Source organism: Excalfactoria chinensis, chromosome 1 (genome assembly GCF_039878825.1).
Source record: "Excalfactoria chinensis isolate bCotChi1 chromosome 1, bCotChi1.hap2, whole genome shotgun sequence".
NCBI lineage: Eukaryota > Metazoa > Chordata > Aves > Galliformes > Phasianidae > Excalfactoria > Excalfactoria chinensis.
Window position 1 is genome coordinate 14,082,470 of NC_092825.1, and position 23,469 is coordinate 14,105,938.

The window sequence follows — 23,469 nt, forward strand, 5'->3', positions numbered from 1 at the left end:
CCTCCTGTTTCTGTGATGGGGAAGTGCAGGGGTGCTATGACCCAGAGAAAGGAGCAAGTGGGCATAAAGTACTGCTGAGGAGAACAGAATCATGATCTATTCACTATGATCACTAGGGGCAGGGCTAGAAAAAAAAGTACCTTAAATTGCAGCTATAAATAAATAAATAAACATATATATATATAATGTACAGTCAGGTTGAAGTGACCCACAGGATGCAATGACCCTGCAGGGACATCTCCAGTCCTTTTCTGCTCCCATTCCCACCTTCTATTTTCCAGCCTAAGTGGTCAGCTTATACCTTTCATTAGGTTCTTATGTAGCACAAATTGCCAGTCTCACATCCTGCTGTTTGTGTTCTTGATATACTTATTTGCAGAAGCTTATTTTCCCTCAGCCCTTTTTCGCTAGTTTAAATGAACAAAGGTATTTTACTCCTTTTTTATGGAGCGTGAGCTTCAGATCCCTTTGTAGTGGCTCCTCCTCACTGGTGCCTGGGTTTGAATGCAGTCTGTCTGGTAAATACCTGGATTTCACTGTCTCCAGACAATGTTCCTCCAGTGTTTGGAGAATGGCAGTCATATTCCCCTAATTCTATCAAAAATGTCTCATATGACAAAGATCTGCATCACTTTTGCCTCCACTATATTGGTGGCTCATCTTCGTAATGTTACCAGTTAATCCAGATGAACTGAGACAGATCACAGATGTTTAAGCCCTAAACTGATCCAGCCTTTTAAAAATAAGAGTCATATTTCTCCCTTGATCAATGGCAGTGTCTTCAAAGGCCTGAGGGGACAATACACTGAACAGCAGAGTCCAAGTCTGTGGGATTATGCCTTTATTACTGGTTGTGGTGTGTTAAACCTTTCCTGAAGCTGAGGTAACCGGCAATAGGTCTGTTTGTAGCTTCATTAAAAAAGCCTGCCCTGTACTTATGACTGGCTTAATTTTCAACTTTTTGCACTAGAGTTGCACTCATGGCCAGGAATTTTAAACAAAACTAAGTGCTCACCTACTTATTGGTGATGGAAATAGCAGCCTTTTTGGTGGGACTGTTTGCCAGCAGTTCAAGTGTACTTGTCCTTAACCATCCCAGTGCTATTGCATCTGTAAGTTGTGAGAAGTACCAGGGTACAGCAGTGAAAGCTTCCATTCTTGGAGGAAGCTTCCATCCTTGGAGGTCCAAGACACAATGCTTAAACAGTAACATTATTAAGTCACTTTGATGGAGAGCAATTTCAAGAAAAAAATAGCCCCAAATTAACTGGATACAACTTTATAAATAGCTTGAGCACATGTACTTGCGCACATACACAGGCAGGAGTGAGTGCTTTTTCCAGTTGCTCTGCAGTTTGGGCTCCCTCCATCTTTCAACACCTCTCTAAAGACTACCTAACCCCTTAGAGGTTGAACCCCTCTTAACATTTAAACACTACCTGCTAATTTATTGTATTTTCTTAAGTTTGTGAGACACAAATATAGAGTAAAACATCGAGTTTGGGGTGGCTCTTCCCGTATACACTCTTGCCCTTTGGTAAAGGCATGGTAATCACTCCTTTCTCATCAAAGTTAGGATGTCTCCAATTGTTTCACACTTTCTGCTGTGTAGGAAGCTATGAGGATGAAGTCACATTATAATGGGTGAGGTACATTATCTTCTTACTTGTGAACTTCAGCAGTGCTTTCAAAGCACTTTCAGTTTCTCAGAGCTTGCTGGAGCAGGGCAAGTAGCTGTTGTTATATAAATCTAAATTCAGTAGTTAGGCAGATACAAGGAATGTAGTAATCGTTCTTCAGTTATGCAATAAGCCCATGTAAGCTCCCCCCCACTAACCTGTAAACAAGGACTGTGTTTTGCTCCATGTCTTTAGATATACTTGTGAGAAAGAGCACAGGCAAGATCCAGTTTGCTGTCCATTTCTGAAAAGCTCTTGGGAAGTACAGGTTACACTCCTAGTGACATTTTCTACCTTCACTTTATTATATACAACTACTATTATTTCTGTCAAATTTTGGCTGTTATTTTCGTTAGTGATCTCCATCATTCCCATAGGTTGAGTCGGGAGCTGAAACAATATGAAAAGTTTTGTTCCCAAATGAGGAGAGCCATGCTAACTGCAATCAAGACAAGTATAATCGAGTCTGATACAGAAAGAACTATTTTCTGTTTAGATCCCCTTTGGCAGTGACAGTAATGAGTAAGTTGCCCAAGTGCAGCAGACTGTTGGCTACCTCATGTTGATTTCAGGAAATGTGCTCTGATTGCTGTCACTTCATGTCATGTAAAACCTCCAGTGAAAGAGCTGTGAATGGATTCTGCACATCTCTATTTGGTCTGCAGCTGGTGCTTCACCATCCAGAAGCCCTCATTGCATCCAGTGCTGAGAGCTCTCCATGCCTATGGTCACTTGGGTAGCAGCAGGGCTGCTCTCAGTGTAGCCCCTCAGCAGTTCTCTCTCCTGCTGTCTTTCAAAGGCAAACTGCATGTAAGGGAGATTTTGCACAAGTGTCATTACTTTGTCATCATTACTGTGCTGAATAAGGTGCATACTTCGGCTGTGACTTATTCTGAGTCAGAAGAAACGTATTGTTATAAACAAAGAAAAATGCTGAAAGTAAAAAATTATTAGAATGGAAAATTATCAACATTATTACTGAAGAGGAGCTCTAATTAAATACCTTATATACCTTCCATTAAAACACACTACAAATGAAAACAGCTCGGGATGACATGAGTGAGAATTTCTTTTTTTTTTAAGAGAAGAAGTCAGTGCAAACATGATCATGATTCAAAACAAGACTTAATAGCTTTAACACTCTAAAATCCAGCTATATGTACCTGTAGAGGCAAAAAAAAATCTGTAAATGAGCATTTATGGATGTGTTTTAAATTCTATATTTGAGGCCATAGGTGAAATTGTGCTGGTCTGGGTAAATGCTAGGGGACCTACAGGTTTCAGTGCAGCCAGGCAGAGGTCTGGTTGCTCAGCTTCTCATCTTTAAGAGCTGATAAAAGATGAGTTAGGGAAGGTTTAACGGATATGAACTTCCTTCTCCCATAAACAACCAATGGAATGCAAAACTAGGACTGGGAGCGTTTATTTCTCTTTAGGACATAGCCAAACCTGCATAATATATTAGATTTATGCACAGGAATAACCTTTCGACTGAAGGATACCAGAAGTTTGGATTAGGAGTAGCTAATTAAACTGATTTCTTCCAGCCTTCGAGTCTCTTGAGAGCCATATTTTCCACAATAATGAGATAATTACTGCAGATGGACAGTTTTCTCTTTTCCAAAACTGAACTATTCAATGAGTTAAAAACACTATAGACATTTACACTTTTAAATTATGGAAGTGATGTTGGAGTTACATAGTTAAAGCTGAACTTTATTTTGCAGTTGAAGTGAGGGTTTAGCAGGGGCTTTTGGTTTTGATACATGAAGAATACAATTTCCTGTCCAGGGCAATAGCTGTTGTTGGGCTTACAAGTAAATCAGGCAATTAATTTAGAAATTAAATTGAATTTTAAAGCATGCCCTTAAAGGATGTTACCATTTGAGACCATATAGTCTTTGTCCTTCGGTTTTGTATTTAAACTCCAATAAATTTTTAATTAAAATTCCTTTGAATTATTGCTCAAGGAAGGGCTGTTTCAGTTGTATTTCTATCTCTTGTGTGTAGTAACTGAAGGGGTTTTTTTTGCCTTAAGCAGAACCTGAGGGGATAACATTTTCTAAGAGAAAAGGGAAGAATTCCCTTCTAAAATGGCTGCAATCTTCCTTCATTCTAAATAATACAAAGCGGATAGCTGCTCCCAATTAGGGGCATTCCACTAAGCACACCAACCTCCTTTTATTCACAGTTGGCTGCTGAGCAGAGTTCTTCACTGGCATCTCAGAGTTTTCCAGCTATTATTACTTCCTGGTATGGAAAGCCACCATTCTACCCAGGCACAGTTTAGGCCTCCCTTCAATGAGCTCAATGGCCACAGATGGCCATCCCGGGGCACAGAAACTAGCAGTGTCCCTGTAACTGGCAGAGGTGGGATTATCTTTGGACCATGATGGTGGCAGGAGGGGTGGTCTGCAGGATGTAAGCTGCTGGTGATTTCATATCCATGGGAAACAGAGGAGTTTGGACACTTGATGTGGAGAACTTGAGCTACTTTGCACCAGGCTGACATAAAACATTCTCAGCTGACATCAGGTCTGAAGAGAGGGCTAATAAGGTTGGATATGTCCCAACTTCAAGCTCCTTGAGATATTTTAGGTGTTCCAAAATTGAGCTGCTGAAACTGGGAAGCTGATATGGGAGTTGTTGGGGAGGAAATCCAGAGATGCCAAATTTAGTGACCTCAGAAAGGAGGAAAATAAAATTCAGTGCCTCTTTAAAATGTGTTGAATATAGTCTTGTAAAAATAAATGTGAAGGTGTTTATTAATTTCACTTAACTTTTGTCTTATACAAGAGACGTTATCAACTCTCTAATGACTTTTTCTAGATTACTGTGTGCTCTCTACTCTTACTAAATTTTAACGCTGTTGTCTTTGGCGTCTGGATAGGGAGCTAGGAGATCTGGTTTAGTGGTTTTACTGCAGGTATGGTAAAGGGAGGACAGCTGAACCAGATGATCTTATAGGTCCTTTCCAACCTTGTGATTGTATGATTCCAATGTTTTTGCAGTGTGCATTAATAACATCAAATTGTTCTAAAATATAGAAGTAGAAAACATAACCATTGTCCCTGAGATAAAGGAAGTGTAACCACTGTTTTTAGGATCCTTTTATAAGCAAGGATGAAGAACCAGGTACTTACAGGCCATATGACCTCGGACAGGAAATGGGAGTCTGGATAAACAACTCTGACGGCGTAACTCCTGCTATTGGAAAGGTCAGTCTACTAAATTCTCTTAAATGCTTAATCTACTGTTGCTTCAAACTGTTAAAGAAGAAGCATGGCAGAAATGAAAAAGTATCTGGACATTTGTACTTCTGTACTCTAGTCCTTGCCTCCCGGATACTCAGTGTTTCCTGACTACACCAACCCCAGGACAGTGGAATGGTGGACCCAGCTGTGTCTGGAGTTTAAGGATGTCCTTGACTACGACGGGATCTGGATTGTAAGTCTGAATATATTTGCCTTTCTTTCTTTTCAAAACAGAAAACGTGGCTTTTGATGTGTCTTACTCTCTTTATTAAAGGATATGAATGAACCATCCAATGAGTTAACAGGCCAACTTCCTGGGTGCGCTGCTAATGATATCAATAACCCTCCTTACATTCCTAGTGAGTAAAGTTTTTTTGCAAATCTCTTTCATTAACCCTTGGGAAAATTTTCTTTCTTTTCTTTTTCCAAGTGCATTGCTACAGATTCATTCAGGACACAATTGTCTCAGATTCAGCAGAGTATCAAAAATACCCACTTTGGTCACCAGGGCAGCCTTGCAACAGAAGTAGAAAAACAGCCTTCCCTGATGAGCAACAGCTCTGCTCCATAGAAAGGGCGAGATAGTTACACACTTAAATGGAGATTTATGGAAGGAGTAATCCCTCTGTCTTGCCATCATCACTGCAGGTCCCAAGGCTGGGCAGTCCCTGACTTTTCTACAACTCATGACAAGAAAGGTCACATATCCCCGATGCCTTCATTATTTTTTCCTTCAGGAAAAAAATAAAGAAATAAGTACATCCAGTCCTTTATTAGACACGAGCTATAGGCTAAAATTAAATTTTAAAATGCTCGGGCCTATGGGAGTCTGTTAAGAAGGGAAACACCTCTTCCAGTAGCTGAGATAATGGCATGATCATTATCCCTCTAGAAGCCCCGAGTGCTTACAATTAGTGCCGGTGTTCCAGCCAACATTTCTCCAAGAAAGCCCTGCTGCTTGATCAAAGCTAAAGTACAGCAAGAAGCTGGGACAGAAATGAGGTATTGACAGTGAAGTACAGGAAATGTCCTCTTTTCCTCTTCAGGCTGTTATAATGTCATGTGAATTCCTCCTTTTATTCATGAAAGCTCATTTCACTCAGTGTACAAAGAAAACTTAAACATAACAAAAGCATGACATAAAATAATAAAAACATTGTAAATTATTGAAACCAGAAGCAGAGCTTTGAAATACAATTTAGATGTTTGTTCCCTTCTGGGGGAAACTGTTGGTTGTAACGACCATATTTCAGCACTGTGGGTCTTGATCAAGTTCTCTTGTGCAAATGCACCTCCTTCTTCTTGCAGTTCATAGTGTTGGTCCTCGTTCTGCAGACAGAAGCCTGAGGCATTTATTCCAAGGTGTAGGAGGGCTGTTACCCGATGTTTTCTCTCAGTATTTAAGTGCTTCCTATTGTTTTCCTCTTTATGCCAACACTGTGTGTGCCCTCAGTTGTCTGTGCCTCTGTCTGGTGCAGGTGTATGGTTGTGGGACCTGGGCAGCTCAGCCCAAGAAGTTAGAAGCTCCCTAAGCAGGGCTTTTGGAGCTCACTGTTGTGGTGGGCACCTGATCTTGCAGCAGTCCCACTCTCAGTTCCTCAGGTGTTTGGCAATGCAGCCTTCAGTTTCCTTTTCTATATCATAACCACAATCACCTGGACACATGGTTTGACCTTCTAAAAACAAAAGTCCTTCAAATCAATTTTCTTTAAAACGCTTCACAGTGGAGCTTAATGTGCAGTCTGTAATACTGAATGAAAAGTATTCAGAATAGGAATGAAACGCAAAGATATGACTTATGCATCAGCATTTGCTTTCACAGCCCGTCTTCATTTTACAGGGTTCATAACTGAGTGTCACTAGGACATTAAGTGTAACTTTTGCTGGAACCTCAGTGTATTCTTTAATGCTGTTCCAGTAAAGGATTCTTGGAAGTTGCCTACAAATTAAAGTATTTCTGATGCAGATCGGCCACGCTGGAGCCTTTTTGTCTAAAGATCCAAACACAAGGATTCCAGCATTGGTGGCCCAGCAGAGCAGACAGGATAATGGGGTTTCAGGTGCAGAGAAATGCACTTTGTAGTAAAGAACTGCAAACATACAACGTGTGATTTGGCATTGAATTTTCCTGCTCATTGGTAAGTATTTACAATAATGCTTGCACTCATTTAAGCATGCAAAGGAGGTCTGTTTGACAACCTCTTTTTTATTTATTTGGGTGGTAGAGGATTTTGTAACACTTGCAACTCTAAAAATAAAGCTGCTGTATGACCCAAATGCCTGACCTGCCCAATTCCTGCTGAATTGCATTCGGCATTTTCAGGGAGGCTACCTGCAGAGGATGAGAATCACATTTTCCACATCAGATGGGTCTTGCCAGCATCTCCTTAATGTGGGATCAAAGATCTGGCAGAATCTGTGCAGGCCATTCATATTTCTTCCCTTTGGCTCAGCTGGATCGGAGCTGTGCCAGCGAGGTCAGGGCTGCCCCTGACTATTACTGAAGGCAAAAAGCTGCTGCTGCCTCCACTGCCTGTGATCTGCTGATGGAGAGTGACTGAATAACCCATCCATGTGTGAATACATTCATTATGATGTCCTTGCTCTCTTCTGCGCAGAGTATCAAACCATAGCAGATGGCCTCCCAGGGACTGCTGCATTTCATGCTATTCCCTCCCCTGGCAGTTCCTGCTCATTGCTCACGTGCTGCCTGGTGCTGTGCCATCAGCCCTACTGCCTTCTAAGTCTTAAGGGAAAAAAGAGCCATGAGTTTTGCCACAGCAGGGCAGGGTCATGCTGCCTACCTACATGTGCAGCTGAGCACTAATCCAAGCCTGGATGTCATGATTTCATGTGAACACTCAAGTTCTGTTGGCATCTGAATTTCTGTGATGATTTTGGTTTTTTAGTTACTTTTTTTTTCCTTGCTATTACGGAAAATCTGTAACCACGTGAAGAATATATATACGTATTCTTACCTTAGCAATGCAGGAGTTTTCTCTCTGGCTATTACTGAGTTCATGATGCCTGTACAGATGTTCTGAATTACTGGACATAGAATTTGAACCTCGTTAGTAGGGGTTACTCCATACTGTCAGGTCACTTTTGCCTACAGCTGCATGCTAAGCTCCAATTGAAGATCCCGCAGTTCTTCAGCTTTTCCTCTTTCCAAGTCCCTTGACATTTCCGCTCCTAAAAGCGTAGAAATACAAAGAGATCTGCACTGTGACATGCAATGTTTTGTGTCCTTCTCAGGCATTACTGGTCGCTCCCTGGCTCAAAGGACTCTGTGCCCCGACTCCAGGACGTACCTGGGGGAGCACTACAACACGCACTCTCTCTTTGGCTGGTCGCAGACTGCTCCAACTTTCCAGTGAGTTCTCTAAGTATTTCGGCGAGTGGGTTTCAGCTGATGGTGAGACATTTTAAAAGCAGCTGCCATTACCTGGGAAGTCTGTAATGGTAACTAATAAGAAGCAGCCACACGTTTCACATTGCTGTTTGTTGTTAAGTGTTTCAAGAAAAGAGGTGGCAGAGGAAGCAGAATCTTTTCCACTACTATTTTTCTCAGCTATAATCAGCTCTTCAATTGCTTCTTTCCTGCAAGGAAATCAAGATGTTCCCATCCAGTGTTAGAGCTGTTCCTGTCACAGAACAGCATCAGGGAGATTCCTCCATCCCTTCACTACCGTAGCCCAAGTGGAGGAACTTCTGTGGCTGCTGGTGAAGGGTCTGTACTCAGCTGTGGAGCTGCCTCTGATCTTGGCAGGCATCATTTTGCCTGGGGCTCTGTGGGTACATGGCTGAGCTGCACTGCAGCAGAGTTGTTGTAGGCTACTGTAAAGCTGACCCTTTGCTACGGGGAAGCACACAAAATGGGCTTGCACAGTCAGACTCCACTGCTGCCGGGCTGGAGTGACACGGAAACTGACTGATTGAATCAAATGGACAAATCACACTTATTTCCAGCAGAGAGCTAAGACATGGATATGTTTAATGACAGAGCGTAAGTGCCAAAGCAGGGGTCCTTGGGCTGGTTTATTTTAGCACTTAGCACACATTTGCACCAATTGTATTGTGGAGGCATCCAGGGGAGGTGGCTAAGTGAACCTATTTAAGGTGTTGATGCACTTGCAGCTCTGTGCCAAGCCTGGGGGAAGGAAAGCTCTGGGAAAAAGCCAGAAGCAATCAGCTGCTCCTGTGCAGCCCAGCTTCACTGAGCAGAGCAGAAAGCTCTCAGCCTTTACCCTTGCTGGCCAAGCAGCCCAGGCATCCCAACCTCCACAGAGGTCCTCCCATCACAGGAACCTCTACCGGGGTTGTCTTTCAGCCTCCTCCAAGGTGGTGAATATTTCTTGTTCCCGTGCTGCTTATTTTATTCAGCCAAACTACCTTCAGGAACGGAGAAAGCCATGGAAAGCACCAGCAGAGACAGGATTTGCTGCAGAGCTATGGAAATCTGATGAAAAATATTACATATTCATTTGAGTTTCTTTTCACGGCTGGTTGTATACCATTTCTGCACACGCTCTTCACCAATAATATAGTAAATTAAATTACTAATAGGAATATTTAGCAAACCAGTATCAGCTGTAGGATATTGGCTGAGATAAATGACACATTCACAATTGCATACAAAACAATTCCAAGAATTATGCTAATGAAGCCAGAGAATAGGAAATGTGTCATCTCACCCATGTATGCAGTCAAATGGCTTGAATTTGGATACAACAAACTAACTACAATCTGCCTGTGAATAGCTTAGGGCCAAGAGCTATTCACACATAATATCCTGTAAGTAATTTCAGTCCACAAATATATTTGAGAACATTAGAATCACTTCAGCAATGATTCATGATAGACTGAAAATTATCCAATCAATTACGTGCTGTAAATTGTTTGCGCAGATCTGGGTCATAGTTGCATTGATCCAGTATTACCCTCATTAGCACCTACTTTTGCAGACAGAGACAAATTTGTACTGTACAGACAGAGCAGAGGACTTGTATGCAGGACACCCTTAAAAGGTTTAGGAGAGAGAGATTCCTGCCCCCGCAGTGCTCAAAAATGCAGTTTATACACAACATGGAGTTTCCTGCAGTCACTGGGCTCCGTGGTGGCCCTACAGCACAAACCAAGCAGGTCCCACTTGGTCAAGAATCGGGTCTCTTGCTGTACACAGCTCATAAGTATCATCTTTGTAAGCATATATGGAAGATGTTGAGTTTGGTGTGGTTTTGTATATTATTTGTGTTCTTTTTTCCTATGGAAGCAAATATTGATGCATTTTAAAGCCCCCATGCCACTACAGAAGCAAAGACAAATGTTGGCCATCACAAACATGGGTGAAAGCTCTTGCATAGATCTCATTAAGCAAAGCGAGAAGGAAGCGATGGTGAGCAGCATGGTTAATATTTCAGGCTGGGATTTCTCAGATGATCTGAGGAGTTTGGTTTCCCAAATCCTAATAAAGCAGAGTTGAACCTGGGTTCTGGTAATCTATAATATTGCAATATCTATAATATTGCAATATCTATAATATTGCAATATCTAATTCCACACAGAGATTATCCTATCTTGATCAACTTTTTAATAGGTTTGTTAATAAGGCATATTGCACTTCATTCATCGTCTGATGGTGCAGCAAAATCACTTCTAAAAGGCGAGGAAAAATTCATTCTGGCAGCAATTCTGTAATGAAACCTCATAAATCAAATGATGAAGGAAGTCAGGAGAAAAAGTACAAGAAAGGGATGACATTTTGAAAGATTATGTGTTTGCTTTCCATATTGATTTTAAATGTTGGTTTGGTGATATTTCTTTCTTTTTCCCTCTAACTTTTAAGTCCAGGATATTAGGACTTTATTTGCCAATACAAATCTCAAGATAAATCTTATATAGGGAAAGAAAAAAAAAAAAAAAAAAAGTGTATATTTTACTTCTTAAGAAATGGTTGGACACTAAATAAAATGAGTTAATATAGAAATAATTTTGATTTAAATTTTCACTTTGAGACAATATTGAGAATAATTGAAGTGCAAAATAGCTTTTGGGAAGCCTAGGCATATCTGACACAAAGCGTTTCGTGGATCAGATAGATTTTAATTGTTTGGCCACTGAGTAAAACTTTTCATTTACAGCTTTGGAGCCACACTTCCACATTGACTCACGTTAGAGTAGTGAACGTTTCAAGAATAACACCATCTCAGATGAAACTGTGCTGGAAAGCTCAGGCTGATCATCTGACCTTTTGGTTACCACTCTCATTTTTAACTGCTTTGTTGCATTTTGTCACAGCGTTGTCCAGCAGGCAACTGGAAAGCGAGCGTTTGTCCTGAGTCGGTCTACCTTTGTCGGCAGCGGGAAGCACGCTGCTCACTGGCTGGGTGACAACAACTCGAAGTGGAAGGACATGCACTACTCCATCATCGGCATGCTGGAGTTCAACCTCTTTGGCATCCCCTTTGTGAGTCTGAAGTCCTTCAGGCAATTGCTGGCTTGTCCCCAATATCACTTTAAATTAACTCAAATGTTTTCTAAAATAAGCTGCTTGAGATGGCCAGCAGTAACAGCCTGCACGGCGTAAGGAACTGTGGATTAGGGAAAGCTAAATGTCATCAATCTTGGCTGCTTGAAGAGAAACAAAAATAGCACTGCCAGCTTCAGATTAAATCACCGTGCGCCACCCCAAACAGACCTCATTACATGAAGTGTTTTATCGCTGAGGTACCTCTGTAGGGTTCTGACTGTGCAAGCTGGGCTGGAGGATTTGTATAATTACTGAAATATTTCAGATCTTCCACGGTGATGTGATGGCTCAAGGAGCCAGTGAAATCTCAGTCCCAGCAAAATTTGTGTCATCACATCCCAGAGCATTCTCAGGAAGTCATCAGAAATCAGTATCTCTTTCCAACATGTTATTTTTATTAAGAATCTTCTGTGGGTTCTCAGTTTGGGCCACAATTACAAACACTTACACAATGGTGTTTTCTCTTCAGGTTGGTGCCGACATCTGTGGGTTTAACTCCAACACAACCTATGAGCTCTGTTTGCGCTGGACGCAGCTCGGCTCCTTCTACCCATTTTCCAGAAACCACAACGCAGAGGGAAATGCTGTAAGTAAATAAAGTTATGCGGAGCTGTAGTCCATGATTGCTATACTGACAAAGATGATCTGTATTACTTTCTCAGAAATTAACCTGTCATTCATGGGTAAGCTTAACTGGGTTATAAGGAGTGCTGCAATGCAAAGAGGAACTACACAGTGAAGTAAGTTTTTCCTATCCATAATTCAAAGATTAATTAGGAATTCTGAGAAAATGTGTAGTATCTAACATCTGAAAGCCCTGTAGAGGTAAGATTCATCCTCTTCATCTTTTACCTTCTAAAGCCCAGCTTTTACTTCAGAGCTTCTGAGTGTGCACACATATTTTCCTCACTTGCTAATGTCAGTTTTTGTTTCAGTGCTTGTACAAGCTTAGTAGTAGTTATTGAAAAGGAGGGGAGAGAGGTCATTATACCAAACCTTGCTATTTAAAAACAAGTTTCAGACAAGCAGTTAGAAGCTCCAAGGTCAGGTGGCAGTGCTGTCAAAAAAAAAGTTCATGAGTGGCATGAAATGATGCAGCCTCAGACCTGAGCTGTGGCTTCAACTTATCATGAAGTCCTTTCAAGTCTTATCTCAGACAGAAGTATCATCTTGTTTCTAACTATGAACTTTGTAAGCAAGCTGTGTTACATGCAGCTTTGATGGAAAGATTGTGCTCATTCCATAACTGCCTTTTTATTATTATTTTTTCCTTCTGTAAACTCATCTGTGCAATATTGGGGTTAAGGCTACTAGTTAACCCTCAGCTTTCTTTACAGTCCTGTCATCAAAATGTTGTAACATTTATACCTCCCAGAAAGACCTTTTCTGCACAAAAGTATGATGTCCACCCAGAAACGGAGCAAAGCAGGAACAATAACTTACAGTGATGTCCCTAAGAGAACTAGAATTTACTCTGTTGTGAAGCAAAGGAAGGCAGTAGCAGTGCTTTCTGCTGGGGTATAAGCACTATGGAGTCAGGGAAGATGGCAAAGGAAGAGGAGCTCGCCCTTCCTGATGAGTTGTGACAACTCAAGAAGAGTGTAATCTCTATCCAGAGATGCTGCTATCTCCTAAATGAGAGTAAGGAGCGTTTAGCTCCCTGGGTTAGCCATGCCTCTTGCCTGGTGCTCAACCACAGGTTCAGGCCATGACCTGGCAGTTCCCATGCACTTGTCATCTGCAACAATTCCTGAGATGTGCTGGTATTTCTCTCTGGGAGGATGGTTGGCTGTAGGGCTTTAGGTGCTGTTACAGATAACTATTTTCTATTTACCGCTGTTTACTAAAATTAGAGGCCCCTTATCTGTGCAGGTTCACTTGTCCCTTCGGGTGTGCAAACTGGGATGTGACCCAGGCGAGTGAGCGTTATTAACATTCACAGGATTTAATAGGCAATTTAATAGGGAAAGTGAGGAGAGCTGCGACTCAGCTCTGACCTAATGACAGGAGTATCAGAGGATACATTGGGTTTTATTGGACCACTTAAAGCCATTTAAAACATCGTGTTCTCTGACAGAAATGAACGCGGCGTTTTGGTGACTCAGCACCACCTCAGAAGTCTGTTGTTTTTTTCCTGAACTTTGGCAATATTTGTACAGTGTCAGATTTGCTACAGCAAAAATACAGTGGAAGTTTTGAAAAAGCAGACGGGTGTTCCAGAGCTCGGAGGCAGCAGGAAAGATAATTCCAATGCAAATATAGTAATGGAAAATGTAATCTGAATATTGAGTTTAATTAGCATTAAGTTGAATGTTAAAATCAAACTGTAAACATCCACTTTGCCTATACCACTGGGGATTTCAAATGGATAATACTTTTCTTGACTGAAAGGCACTGGATAGTATAAAAAGCACCAGTACTTCTGATCCTCTTTTGTTCCATTATCCTTGGAATATCTTATACACTCTGTGATTTGGATGAGAAAACTGAATCTCATGGGAGAATTTTGTGCAGGCAGAAGGGAGCTTGATGCCTTATTGCTGAGCCCAATTTAGAGCTGGTGAACTTAAGACGAAGGGGTTGGAGGAGATAAAGCCCCAGCACTGCCATGGGCTGTGTGTTCCATGTCAAGTTGCAGGGGACAGACAGCTTGGCTTTGAAATGGATCCAAAATGTCTGCCTGATGGTGGGATCCAGCATGCACACCCCTTCTGCTCTGGAGAGCATCTCCGTGCATGGGGGACCCAAAGTGATGGGCACAGGAGGAGACCCGAAGCTGAGGTTTGTGTGTTCAGAGAGGATTTCTCCCCATTGCACGAAGAAACTTTGGTCATTCCTATTAGCTTTTGCAAGGCCATGAGTTTACTCCAACTTTTCACCCTTGTAGAGAAATATTTATAAAATTATGATGTTTTTGCCTTTTTTTGCAGGCTGTCTGCCTTCTCTTTTTCCTCTATTTCTCTTTCTCTGCACCAAATGGCAGTTGTAGTTCTTAACGTACCTTCCAATTTGCAAATTGACACTTTTGCTTATATAAACATTCACTTTCATAGGATTATACCAGCATCAGCTTCCCTTTGGATGCACTCAGCTTCCTCTGTTGAATTTGCATCCACTGTTATAACGCTCACTGCAAATCAAAGCTTTTCCTTCACAGGCTCAAGACCCAGCAGTCTTTGGAGCAGAGTTTGCCAAGATAGCTCGATCTACGCTCCGGATCAGATACTCCCTGCTGCCATACCTCTACACCTTGTTCTTCGAGTCTCACGTCCATGGCAACACGGTGGTGCGATCGCTGATGCATGAGTAAGTTTGGAGTCTCTCTTTCTTATCCCATTTTACTCTCAGTAGTTGAGCTTCTGTGAAATAACAACTTGACGCCTGCCTGATAATAATGATGAGATCATTGCACACTCTCTCTTAAAAAGAACAATTTAGAAAGGAAATCTAATCTGAATATATGCAACAGAAATAACTTTTAATAGATGTGATGGGTATGAATTAAAATATTGCCTATATACGTTTCTACTGAAAAAGAGCTTAGCGAAATAGTAAGAAAGTTCTAGTTCTAGGCAAACATGCAGTCCTCTCTTTTAAAGTTAGGAGTCACATACCTATATTTTCTGTACTTGAATCAGATCTGTGACATCTGTGTTCTGGCACAGAACATCAGGAAAGCCTCATGAAGAGAAGGCTCCATTTTCCAATCATTTTCCAGTTTCTCACTTGCATCTGGATGCTATGTGTGATACCTGCATCTGTGTCCACAAATGGCACAGGGAAAACAGATAGAGACATTAAAGCGTAGAAGCAGGTGCACAGAGAAGATTAATAAATGTGTGCTGAAAAAAAAACTCGGAAAATGCAACCTCAGTTTGTGGAACAGCTCTTTTTTCTTCTTCTTGGAAGAAAGTGAGGTCTGGTTTCTCTCTTGGCACCTTTAATTGGTTTTCTAGCTTACTTTGGTAAATTTTCTATTTCAGAATGTGTTTTGCAAAATAGTAAACAAAAGGAGTGCAAGTAATGCATGTGAAAGGCTGCTGCCCAGAGCTCTGCCACAGTTCAGTCGTATCAGTGCAAGTTACGTCCTGATCTATTTAGTGTTCCTTTTCCCTTTGGGTTAAAAACATTTTGGTTAAAGGGTAAGGCAGTTTTGCAAATTAAACTGAGATTACTCTAAAGTGCAGATCATGCTAATACAGAATGATAATGCACAAAATCTATTTTGCCTACTCAAAGTAATGGCAAACTGATTGGTTTTAAAGTCAGAATCCTTCCTCTTTTCGGTCTGCTACCTTATTTAAGAGCATAACATCTGAGAGCAGTTTGATAGGGACTCCTGTCTTATGAGAGGTTTTATGTTCTTTCAAGGACTCATTATATATTTAGTTAATCAGATTTATGTGAATATTGGGAATGACCAAGTTACTTTGGGAATTGTATTAACTAATCTCTGCTAATAGTGCATGACTTCAGTGATGTGAAGGCTGCCCATCTGTCCATTCCCCATCTATTTTATCTGTACTCTACTTGGGCTGATCTGAATTACTGAATTTATAAATGTGCTTTTATTTCCATTGTAGAACAGCCTCAGAGGCACCAGCTGAAACTCCTGTTGAGTGAGGCTAAGCCAGAAGATGCACTCCCACCATTAACTGACCATTAGCTACCATTAGCTGTGGTACCAGACTGAGATTTTTACTGGAAGTAAAACCTCTAAAAGGCAGGAAGGGAGTGCAGAGATCGTGAGATCAGTGCAGACTTTTCCTACCCAGGTTCCATCCTAGTGGCCGTATCACTTGCTGATGTTGCCATAGCTGGAATATGAAATTGCTTAAAATATTTCCTACCATAATTACTTAGTTGTGATTGTTATTGTTACTTAGTAAGAATTTCTTACTATTTCTAATGAAGGCTCCTTGGTTTAGAGTGTCTGATCAAGCAAAGAAAGTGACTGAGATGCCAACACGTGGAGATATGTGGGCTTTAGAGAAACAGAATTGTTGAGGTCCAGATGATGGAATTTTACATCACATCTTCCTGTTTCTTGTAACATAGAGGACAGCTAAGAAAACTGTATTAGCTCTTCGGGTAAAGCTGTAATGAGTTCACAGCCCTCACCACAAAAACAGCTCTAGCCAGGCAGAGAATCTCCAAGCAATACTTATTTCATGCGGTCATTTCAGATTTTTCATTTCATTTCAAACGTTTAGGTGTTCACTTCAAACAACAAACAGGAACAGAATCCCAGTAGATGCCTTTGTATGTTTTAAGTGTCTCATGCAGAGGTTTTCATTTGGTGAGCCAGAGATGCTGGCAGCTTGGCTGTCCAAAAAGACCTGGGGGTAATAATCCATTATTGCGCTCCTGGAGGGGAGAGCTCTACTTAATAGCCTACCAGGGGGGAAGTAAAACAGCAGAGAGGCTGCTATCTAACCGTGGGAAGCATGGAGATGGAATGCAGTGTCTTTCATAGATCACGAACACGCTGCGCTTAATGGCTTATGTTTTCAAAATGGGAGAATTCATTTGTTTGCTGAATTTGTGGTTGCTGTAACTGCAAAAGGAAGCAGCGCTCAGTGAGATGGTGAGATGCTTCTTCCCAAGCTCAAGTAAGATGATCGGCTTCCCTGCTGTCAGTATTTCTCAATCAGATTTTCCCCCGAAACCTCCCACAACAAAATGAATTGAAACAATATTCTGATTTTATTACAGTGAAATTAAAAATACTGGGAGAAGTTGATGAGAGGACAGAACAACAAACATTGCATTTCAGATATCTCTAGTCCAGGCGACTTCTGAGCACCTCCCAGGAGGAGGTCCACGTTCTCTGGGCAGCTGTGCCACCTGCACAGCACACAAATGCTTCCCAGTGTTCAGGTGGCACCTCTGTGTGCCAGGGTGTGCCCCTGGGTTCTTGTCCTGGCAGAATCCAAGCTGGTTTTTTCCACATGCGTTAGATCCTAGAGCAAAGTGTTCTGCCTCTTCTTTGTTCTCTCTTTCTGGTTCCAGTCTGTGGCTTCCACGAGCCCAAATCCAGCCTTCCCCTACACAGTGTGCCAGATGCAGCCATGCATTGCATCCTCCCAGGCCCAGAAGAGGACACCGAATTAAGGCAGCAGATTTCTCGTGGCACACAGTAATACTGAAACATGTTGCAAGTTTGATAAAAATGAGATTTAACATTGTGTATCTCTCTTTTGACACCAGATTTACCTCTGATCAGCAGACTCACGGGATAGATACTGCTTTCCTTTGGGGACCTGCGTTTATGGTTGCTCCTGTTCTTCAAGAGGCAAGTACCATAATTTAAAAATGCCATCACACAAGGATAAAAGAAATCTGCTTAGGGCATTCCGTGACATTCAGGGAATGTTTCCTCATGTCTACCCATTTCTTCCTTGCTCTGTCAGCTTGCAAAAGGCATTTCAAGCCAAGCCTAAGTAATGTAGGGCTGCCTGATGCTGGAAGTGGGAGGGCACAGGTGAGGGCACAGCATTTCCCTGCCACTGAGCACTAAGTAGGTGTAAACAGGTTGGGCACTGTCCCTCACATTCCTACATCAGTGCTGGCAGCTCCTTCTGAGGGCACACCCAGCAATAACTGCTGGGTGAGGGAGAAACACAGAGATACTACAACAAACTGGTTTTGTTTTCACTTCTTGCCCACTGTTTTTGGGAACTGCTGCATTCCAAGTGCCAGTCTAGGTGTTACCCATCACCACATGCAGACACAGTCATTACAAAATGATGACAATGTCAGCTGCTGATATGGCAGATTTCAAAAACCCAGCATGTATGGCTTTGCTGGCCGCGTTTTGGGGTTGGGGAGCAGCTGCTGCCCTGGACTCAAGAACAGAGCTGCAGATGGGTTTGCTCTCACTGCTCAGCTGGAGTAAGGGTGAGCTCCTCTCCTTGCCTGCTGCTGGCTTCTAGCGGGGTGCAGCCTGACAGGAGTGCCAGCAGTGTGTAGCTGAGCAGGGCAAACACCTCCATGTGATGTATCCTGGCTCAGTTTGTGATCAGCATGCTGTCAGGATATGAGACACTTCCTACCTGATGCTGATGATCAAACACATAAGCAAGACACTGCTTGGCACATTTTTTTTTAATATAACCCTTGCAGCTCTGTGAATTTAAAATGCAACTCTAGTTCCTTCACGTATAACCGTTCCAGCTCCTCTGTGGCACTTCATTCATCAGTCCTTCACCTCCAGGCTCCCCCAGGTTTCTAATGCCTTGTGACAAACACGGAGATTTCACAGGGTCTCAGACCAGCAAGGTGATGAAAAAATGTGGGAGAAACCTTCCCGTGAAGAGAGGGTGATGAGCCAGAGGTTGCTTTCTGCAAGTTAATGAATGAAAAGGACCATTATAAGGATACGTAAAATGATAGAGAATCTAGATTAGGAGTTCTTCGTGTTTTTGGAGGACTGCAGCACCAAAGAAGGCCTGCTGCTGGTGGCCTTATGAGGAAGCAGTGTTTTGAGAGTGACACCTCACTGGGTATGTGGTGGCAGTCAGGGCTTGTGCCCACAAGCAGGGCACAGGGCAGAGGCGGCCTGCAGACCCTTCACCATGGTGTCACTGGTTGCCATTGGCTGCAACAGGGCATGCACTCATCTGGAGAAGATGGGTACATCTTCTGTCAGAAAGTACCAGGGGTGACTTTCCCTCTGCCCCTGGAGACCGAGGGACACAGCCATCGCAATGAAAAGGGAAGCAGGGAAGCAGGGAAGCAGGCCACAGGACAGGACACACTTCCAGTTTAGCAACTGCCATGTTCTAATATGAGATGTGCGTGTATTGACAAATTAGACATTTCTTTGTCCTTCTGTTGGTTAATATGAAAAACAATCCCTATTATGGCGAGCAGTGACCATCTCACAGCTCTTTTCCTTGACGCTTCATCTCCTCCCGGGGAATGACCATAACTCTGTAAAGCAGACATCTGCTTCAAGAAACAAAGCCAGTCTGTTTGTGAGAATGAGCAGCTTGTGCACACAGAAATTTGCTTTGATTCTGACTTTTCCTAGAGCTATTAATTTAAAGTGCCTTCGGCATCATTTTATATCTTAATACCCTTCACGCTGCCAAATAAAGCGCGGCAATTGTGCAAATAGCAGTTTGTTCTCTAGTATAATTTATCTACAACTTTAAATGGTTGCAAATAAGGCGAGCATCTGTGCGCCCTCCTTGTGGACCTTCCTGTCTGCCTACTCCTGCAGGCAGTGGGCCTTGCTGCCACCCAGCCCTGCCCTGCAGAGCCTGCCACAGGGCCCACTGGCATTGCTCAGATCTTATTTCTGCAGGCTACGGAGCTGTGTTCCAGGCTGAAATAACCCTCTAACATTGACTCATCCCACAGAACTGCAGTAAAACCCCCCGGACAGGATAAGATCATCAATTTAGCATTATAGATTGGCCAGCACCAGTCCATTGCTGCGATAATAATTCAGCCTTCATAGCCAAGATTTTATGTTATTAGAGGACTGAGTGTACATCTACCCCTGCTCAAATATAATAAAGCTAATGTAATATCAGAAATGTAAAAAGAGACAGACTTCAATCATTTTATAACCATTACAGGGAGCGAGATCAGTGGATGTGTATTTCCCCGAGGCAACCTGGTTTGACTACTACACAGTAAGTATTCCTAAAATTCAGTTTCCTGCATTTGTACGGAACCTTAGATGTCACAATTCCAGCCCGATAACTTTTAGCAATGCTCAGCGGTAATTTTACCTCAGCACCTGTGTTTAGGAAAACTAGAGCACGAAGTCGGCACCAAGGTAGCTGGGAGAGCAAATTGCACAGCTTTCAGTAACGTTTTGTTTTCTATTTTTGGATTGCAAAGCTCTAAAGACTCAGAGGGCTGACTTTTCAAGAACAGCCTAGAAATTCATGACACTGTCAAGGTTTCTTTTCTTTCTGTTCACCCTCAATTTATGCTTAAATTATTGTACCCAAATCCTCCCCTGTGTAGAAACAGACAGAAACCTGAGAAAGTGCTGCCAACAGTTTTGTGCACGGGGTTTTGCACATGCATCATTCTTGACAGAAGGCATATTCACAGAGCAACATGGGGCTCCCTCCAGAAGATGCTTCAAGAGGTGCAGACTGAGCTGCTCCATGGAAGAAGCCAGCCCTTCTAGCCTCCCCTGCCTGTGGGGCCTGCCCCATGTGTTATCAAAGTGCAGTTCCCAGTACTTGGTATTTGTTTGCTCTACCCACCATTCTTGTCAAGAAGTAAGGCTGGATATAACCAGAGGCTGTAACTACCATTGAGAGGGCAGGAGCCAAGCCCCCTTGTGACCTACTCTACTGACACCTGGTTTGGAGGGATTAAAACAGAAATGATGGAGATAATTAATTCCAGTTGCCTACATCTATATGAATTTCCATCTTTGAATGTAATAGGAAAGGCTTGTCCTTAAAAGAAAAGCCTACAGTTTACATTCCCCAGTGATTATGAATCACTCACCTTACACTGAAATGTGACAGATTCTGTATGCATAAAAAGAAGAAGCAAAGGTTTCTTTTGCTTTTTGCTTTGTGCCTTGATGAGTTTTTCTTTTTTTCTTTTTCTTTTTCCTTTCCACAGCATGCAGAGTAATGATACCATGCTTAAAGACGATTTGCTGTCTTTCATTCATGATGGTTGTGTCTTCATGCATATGCATCACTGCAGGGGCTAAATTCTCTTTCATGCTCAAAAAAAGGAACTGGATTAACACTCCTGAAATCTCCTTTTGTCTCTCTTTGAGACACACTGGTGTATTTGAGATGAAAATATATCCCTTGGTCTTTTTTTCCAGCAAAATATGATGACATTATTGCCCAGTTTTGCATTTTTTAACTGTGTCAATTTTTGTGGTAGGGTAAGAAGATACCAAGTACCTGGCACAAGACCTATGCTACTGTCCATGCCCCACTGAACAAGATCCCTCTGTTCATCCGTGGGGGCCATATTCTGCCAGAACAGGCTCCAGCCTCAACAACTACCAAGAGGTACAGTCATGATCCTTGTCTGTTCTTGGAAACAACACCGTGGGTCAGACCCACATCCAGCCAAAAGAGAGGCTATGTGCAACTTCCAGATGACCTCCCAGCTGATAAACATGATATTTTTATCCCACTCCTTGCTCTGTTGGATTAAAGTCACCCTGCAAGTGATTCACATCATTGGTTGCACAGCTGAAACTCTACAGCTTTGCTAGGAGAAGCTTTGCATCTCTTGCTGCTATACTGACCAGCTGTCAGCCATCCACAGGAAACACGCGAGGGGAAAATGTTAACCTCTTGCCCTCGGATGAATTTATCAAATGCCACAGGCAAGATGGAGATGCTCAAATCTGTCTTGAGGACGATTGTTTCCCCACACCAATACTACTGTGCTGGCCTCAGGGCTGATTCATGCTGAGAGGCCAAGGGAGCAGGAGAGGAGGGAGCAGCTCCATGTAGGACCCAGGCCAGCCCACAGGGAGGTAGCCTCTGTGACCAGTCACCTCCCAGGCTGCCCATTTGTCTGAAGTGAGGCCATGAGAGAAGGGGAACCTGGCCATCTCATCACTTGAAATGTAGGAATTTTTGCACTTCAATTGAACAAGGCAAGATAAGTTTTCATCATGATTTCAAGAGCCGTTTTAGGTTATTTGTCTGTGCGGCCCTTTTTGTAACCTAGAAATGAGAGATAATTGTGCCAATAAGTTTTTGTTAAATAACGTGTAAATGACAGTGGCCAGAAGCTTGTACTGAAGTCTCTTCTATGTGTTTGCCAACAGCCGTCTGAACCCATTTGGGCTCATTATCGCCCTGGATGAGCATGGAGAAGCTTCTGGGTCCCTCTTCTGGGATGACGGCGATTCCATTGGTGAGTTGATCTCCCATAAACAGGGCCTGCACACAGGGCTCCTCTTGGCTGCCTTCCCAGCTTTTCAAAAGCACTGACCACTGCTGCACACAGCCGGGGAGCTGTACTGGGGCTGAACGTACAGGGTGGCAGCAGAATGCTCCGGAAGGCTGAAATAGAGTACATCGCATAAAGGGAGGACCCAGGAAGTTCCACCTGAGCTTGAAAAACTTCCTTACTTTAAGGAAATGTAGCACTGGAACAAGCTTCCTGGAGAGGCTGTGGTCCCCTTCTCTGGAGATACTAAACCCACCTGGACACTTGTGCAGCCTCCTGTAAGGAACCTGCTTTAGCAGGGGGTTGGGCTCAATGATCCCCGGAGTTTCCTTCCAACCCGTATGATGTTTCAACACTGGAAATGGCTGCTGTGCTCAAAAGGGCAGCAAACCTGACAAGAATACTAGAGGAGATTAAACAACCCACAAGACTTCTTTGTGAGACATTAGCCACTCACTACAATTCACGTGAAATGCTCATGGATTTTTCTCTCTTTCTTGATATCAATTCATCTTGTTCTATGTTTTAACAGATACTATTGAAAATGAAAACTACTTCTTGGCTAAGTATACATTCAGAGCAGTAAGTATCAGTGCACACGGTACCTATGTACTTGTAGCTGCTGTAAGGCACCAATATTTAACTTTCCTCTGAATAGCATTTTCCTTATAGCTCAGCCTTTTAAACTGGTAACCTACCTCATGTTCTCCTTTGCTGACAGCTGCAACCGCGAGGCTGCAGTTTTGCGTTTGCCTCATTGACTGTCCTAGTGACACACCATTAACATCCCCGGTGTGATATGAATTTGAAACTCTACTCTTTCAGTTCAGATACTTTTCTGAGTTGCACCTTCTGGATATGGGGGACCTTTTCCTTGCCTTCCTGCTGCCAGCACTTTTTATTTTATGGGTAGGAGAGGGCATCAATTTTTTAGCTTCAATCACACCAAGCTTGTTATTTTCTGTTGCATGGGTTACCCCATGGAGTAATTCAGCAAACCACCAGCAGCCTGCAGTGCTGGCAGATACTTTGTGAAGCCCAGGGTCAGGGCAGCACTGCCTTCTGTGTGCTGTTCGCTTCTCAGGCACATCCTGAGAAA

At 42.6% G+C, this 23,469-nt stretch overlaps 1 protein-coding gene across 1 annotated transcript in view; it reads left to right on the plus strand.

Annotated features, from left to right (window-relative positions):
- The window catches only part of LOC140261622 (sucrase-isomaltase, intestinal-like), a 44,085-nt gene that overhangs the window by 15,220 nt on the left and 5,396 nt on the right, over positions 1 to 23,469 (plus strand). The window contains exons 7-18 of the mRNA XM_072355244.1: positions 4,784 to 4,897; positions 5,010 to 5,126; positions 5,208 to 5,292; positions 8,189 to 8,306; positions 11,231 to 11,399; positions 11,932 to 12,048; positions 14,620 to 14,768; positions 17,673 to 17,757; positions 20,051 to 20,107; positions 21,342 to 21,472; positions 22,246 to 22,334; positions 22,903 to 22,952. Coding sequence (XP_072211345.1) covers positions 4,784 to 4,897; positions 5,010 to 5,126; positions 5,208 to 5,292; positions 8,189 to 8,306; positions 11,231 to 11,399; positions 11,932 to 12,048; positions 14,620 to 14,768; positions 17,673 to 17,757; positions 20,051 to 20,107; positions 21,342 to 21,472; positions 22,246 to 22,334; positions 22,903 to 22,952 — 1,281 coding nt within the window. The remainder of the gene's footprint in view (positions 1 to 4,783; positions 4,898 to 5,009; positions 5,127 to 5,207; positions 5,293 to 8,188; positions 8,307 to 11,230; positions 11,400 to 11,931; positions 12,049 to 14,619; positions 14,769 to 17,672; positions 17,758 to 20,050; positions 20,108 to 21,341; positions 21,473 to 22,245; positions 22,335 to 22,902; positions 22,953 to 23,469) is intronic.